Source organism: Onychostruthus taczanowskii, unplaced genomic scaffold (assembly GCF_017590055.1).
Source record: "Onychostruthus taczanowskii isolate IOZ18803 unplaced genomic scaffold, ASM1759005v1 scaffold63, whole genome shotgun sequence".
Taxonomy (NCBI): domain Eukaryota; kingdom Metazoa; phylum Chordata; class Aves; order Passeriformes; family Passeridae; genus Onychostruthus; species Onychostruthus taczanowskii.
The window spans coordinates 2,488,575-2,492,535 of record NW_024504012.1 but is presented as its reverse complement, the minus strand read 5'-3'; the positions used below and the strand labels follow the sequence as shown (position 1 = coordinate 2,492,535).

The following is a 3,961-nucleotide window of genomic DNA, read 5'->3' as shown; positions in this document are numbered from 1 at the left end:
CTCAGCAAAATACAAGGAAAGAGGGGCAACCCTGGACTGTTCTAAGTTAGTGAGTTAAAAGATCTCCAAACCCAAAGAGGCATCACACTCATGAGGGCAGGGCCAATTTATCCAGTGAATTCTCCCAGCCTCTGCTTGCGGATCCTGCACAAAGCTCGAGCGGATGCATCGCCAGTCCAGCAGAGACAGAGCACGCACATGCGAGTGGTTTCAGTCTCCTCAAGTCTCCCAATTCATTACTCAGGGGTAATTAGGTTATTTTCTCATACAAAGCAGTTTAAAGCCAGGCAGTGCAATCCTTCTCAGTACAAGTTCCAGAGCTCCCTGTGATGCAGCATTGCTGCATCAGCCACTGCTGGGCAGTGGGTCTGGACTGCGCAGAGCACACACCACAGGGTGCTTTTCCAGCCCAGCCGAGCAGACCTCATTCAGGTACAACACAACCACAGAGACCCCAGATTAAGGTTTGTCCAACTTGTGTGTGCGCTCGTGCCTCCGCAGGGTTCCTGACTCGGTGAAGGAATGGCCACAGAAATTACAGGAGTAGGGCTTCTCTCCGGTGTGGATGCGGTGATGGCGCTGCAGCGATGCCAGCCGGGTGAAGGTCCCTCCACATTCCTCACAGTAGAAGGGCCGTGCCCCGGAGTGAGTCTGCTGGTGTCTCTTGAGCCTGAGCAGCTGCACAAACGCCATGCCACACTCCTGACACTTGTAGGGCTTGTCCTCCCGGTGGATCACCTTGTGCTTGGACAGCAGGTTGGGCTTATCGAAGCTTTTACCACACGTCGGGCAGGCGTAAGGTTTGAAGTCATCCTCCTGAGGCTTTGGGTTTGCAGGGCAAGCCCGATCCGGGCACTCAACATTGTGCTGCTGGCCGTGGTGTACCACGGACCAGGGGTTCCTGGCCATGCCGCTGGCCAGGATCACCATGGAGCGCTCGATCTTGTGCACGTTGCGCAGGTGCCTCCAGACGTCGGCCGTGCGGATGAAGCCCTTGTCACACTCCGGGCACTTGTGCGGCCTCTCGCTGGAATGGATGAGCTTGTGCATGCGCAGGTTGGCGGCGCGGGAGAAGCCTTTGGAGCAGATGGGACAGCGGTAGGAGTTCTCCAGCAGGTGAGCTCGCCTGTGCTCCTGCAGCTCGCTCATGCCGTGGAAGGAGGAGCCACACTTCTTGCATCGATAGGGCACAGCTTCCTCGGGGACGCGCTCCAGCTCCTCACCAAGCGCATCTCCGAGAGCGGCGCTTCCGTTGTCCTCACGGAGTTTCGTTATCGTCCGTGGTTTCCTGGGGTGCTCAGAGGAACAGTGATCTAAATCCTCATCTTCCCTCTGCAGGTGGAAGCTGGTGCTGGAGGGGGGAAACTCCCCAGCTGGGCTCTCACCTTGTTTCTGGCAGTAGGTGTCACAGGTTTCTTTGCCTCCACACCGCAGGTCTGCAGGAAACTCCTGCTTTCCCGCAGCTCCAGCAGAGTTTCCAGGAGGACTGCAGGAGTAATTCATGTCCACCTCCTTCTGTGGCCTGCAGCTGTGGCCCACCTGCTTTGTGGCCTTTCTGGGATAAATTGAATTCTTCCCCCCTGTGTCACAAATGTTATTCTCACTCACATCCATCCTCTGAGGCAAACACTGTGTTCATCTGCAGCTCATCATCACCCAGAGCTTTGTGTCTTTCATGGTAAGTTCATTCTCAGCTCTTCTGAGAGTCCTCCCTAGAAAATAAAACACCTGTTTCACCAGTGATTCTTCTGATATTATAAATTTATAACAGTGAAGGTATTTTTCTGATTCAAAGAAAGGAAGAGACAATCAGATATGCAGAAGAAACAGAATCATCTACTATTAGATAAGTAGAAAATACATATTCAGCACATAAAACGCAGACCATGTTCAATAAAGTTAAATCCACTATCATCAGCCAGCCTTCACTACCAAATATAAATTGACAATTCCAATTTTAAATTTTTCTAAAGATGAGAAGTTACAGTATCCCAGAATGGTTTGGGTTGGCAGGGACCTCAAAGACCATTTCATTCCAACCCCCTGCCATGGGCAGGACACCTTCCACTAGACGAGGTTGCTCCAAGCCCTATCCAAACTGGCCTTGAACACTTCCAGGGATGTGGCAGCCACAGCTTCACTGGGCACCCTGTGCCAGGTCCTCACCACCTTCACAGTGAAGAATTCCTTCCTAATAACTAATCTAAATCTCTCCTCTTTTAGTTTAAACATGTTTCCCTTTGTTCTCTCTCTGTGAAATGTTGCTCTCCTTCTTTTCTGTAAAATCCCTTCAACTACTGGAAGGTGAGATAAGACATCTGAATATAAGCATACATATTAATGAACACATGTCTGTAAAAACATAAATATTTCTGTATTTCCACATGTACATAAATGTAAAACTTGACTATTTAGTTTCAGCAGGCTTATCAAATGCAGTTATTAAGGCAGCAATGTGCATTAAGAGAAAGCTCTTATTCACATTCCAGAAAGGCTGGCTCCATCAGCAGCACAAGCCAGGCTTTCTTCTGTTGGAGACATGGAAAACAATCTGGATTAGTCCTCATTAGTCACTGCCTGGAACAGCGTGGCTCGACTCACCCCCACTCCAGCCATTCCGGACAATTTAATAAGGAGCTGCTAACAGCAGTATTCCTCACCTCCTGCCCTCCAGCTGAGCTGCCGATGCCTTTGGGGCAGGAAAACTTTCCAAGGGATGCTGGCGCTGCTTGGCTTAAGAGAACTCCATAACCACGGCTACCCATTTCCTGCAGAAGGGTGGGGGGCGGTGTGGAAACCACGGCGTGGGCTGAAAAACAATAACATCAACAATAAATACATACACATACACATATATGTATATATAATAAAAAAGAAGAATTTTTTTTGTTGTTGCTGTTGTTCTAGGCAGCATGACCCCCCCCAACTTTTCCCGTTCCCTGTTCTCCCGCCCTACCTGCGCGCTGCGGGTCCCGGTGCGGCCCCGCGCATCCCCCGCGCATCCCCCGCGCCGGCGCGGAGCCCGCGGCAGCGGCACCGGCGCAGTGGCGGCTCGGCCGTGCTGGAGCTGCCAGCAGCGGGGCGGGACCGGACACCGCCTCCCCTCCCCGGCCACCGCGTCCCCTCCCCGGCCATCGCTCCCCGCCCGGCTCCGCGGCCGGGCCCTTCCCACCGCTCCGGCTCGGGGGATCCCGGTGCTCCAGGAGCCTGTTCATGGAGTCATGGAATGGTATGGCTTGGAAGGGACCTCGAATGTCGTCTCGTTCCAGCCCCCTGCCGCGGGCAAGGACACCTTCCTCTAGACCAGGGTGCTCCGAGCCCTATCCAACCTGGCCTTGGGCACTTCCAGGAGCAACCACAGCTTCTCTGGGCAGCCTGTGCCAGCGCCTCCCCACCCGCACAGGGAAAAAAAAAAATCTCCCAATATCTAATCTAAACCTACTCTCTTTCAATTTGAACCCATTCTCCCTTGTCCTGTCACTCCAGCTCTTGCACACAGTCTTGCCCCACCTTTCATGTAGGCTCCCTTTGTGTACTGCAAGGCCACAATTAGGTCACCCCAAAAGCTGAACACTCCCAGTTCTCTTGGCCTTTCCTCACAGCGGAGGTGTTCTGTCCACCTTGGTATGCTCCTCTGGAGTCGCCCCAAGAGGTTCAGTGCCCTTCCTGTCCCTCTGCTCCAGCTCACAGCAATTCATGGAGTGTCCCCTGTGCCCCCCACCATGACAATAACTCTGCATCCATCTTCCTGCAGGAGTGTGGCAGGGACTGATTCCCTCTCAGGCCCTGCTTTGTCGGAAGAAAGGGGCTCTGCCCCTGTCAGGAGAGATCAATCCACCTCCCAGGATTGTGTCCCACTTCCTACTAGAAAAGTCTTTGCACCCAAAAGGACATTCAGCACCTTCAGCGACGCCTCACCGGGGCCTTGCACAGCGGCACCAGTTCCTTGGGAACTCCTTTG

General features: G+C 53.1%; 1 protein-coding gene across 1 annotated transcript; it reads right to left on the bottom strand.

The window, feature by feature from the left end:
* Positions 1-459: 459 nt before the first annotated feature.
* On the bottom strand, positions 460-3,744 carry ZNF648 (zinc finger protein 648). The gene is made up of 2 exons (XM_041419979.1): positions 3,734-3,744; positions 460-1,615 (listed from the first exon to the last, which is right to left on the bottom strand). The coding sequence occupies exons 1-2, from the start codon at positions 3,742-3,744 to the stop codon at positions 460-462; spliced, it is 1,167 nt and encodes a 388-aa protein (XP_041275913.1).
* Positions 3,745-3,961: the final 217 nt, after the last annotated feature.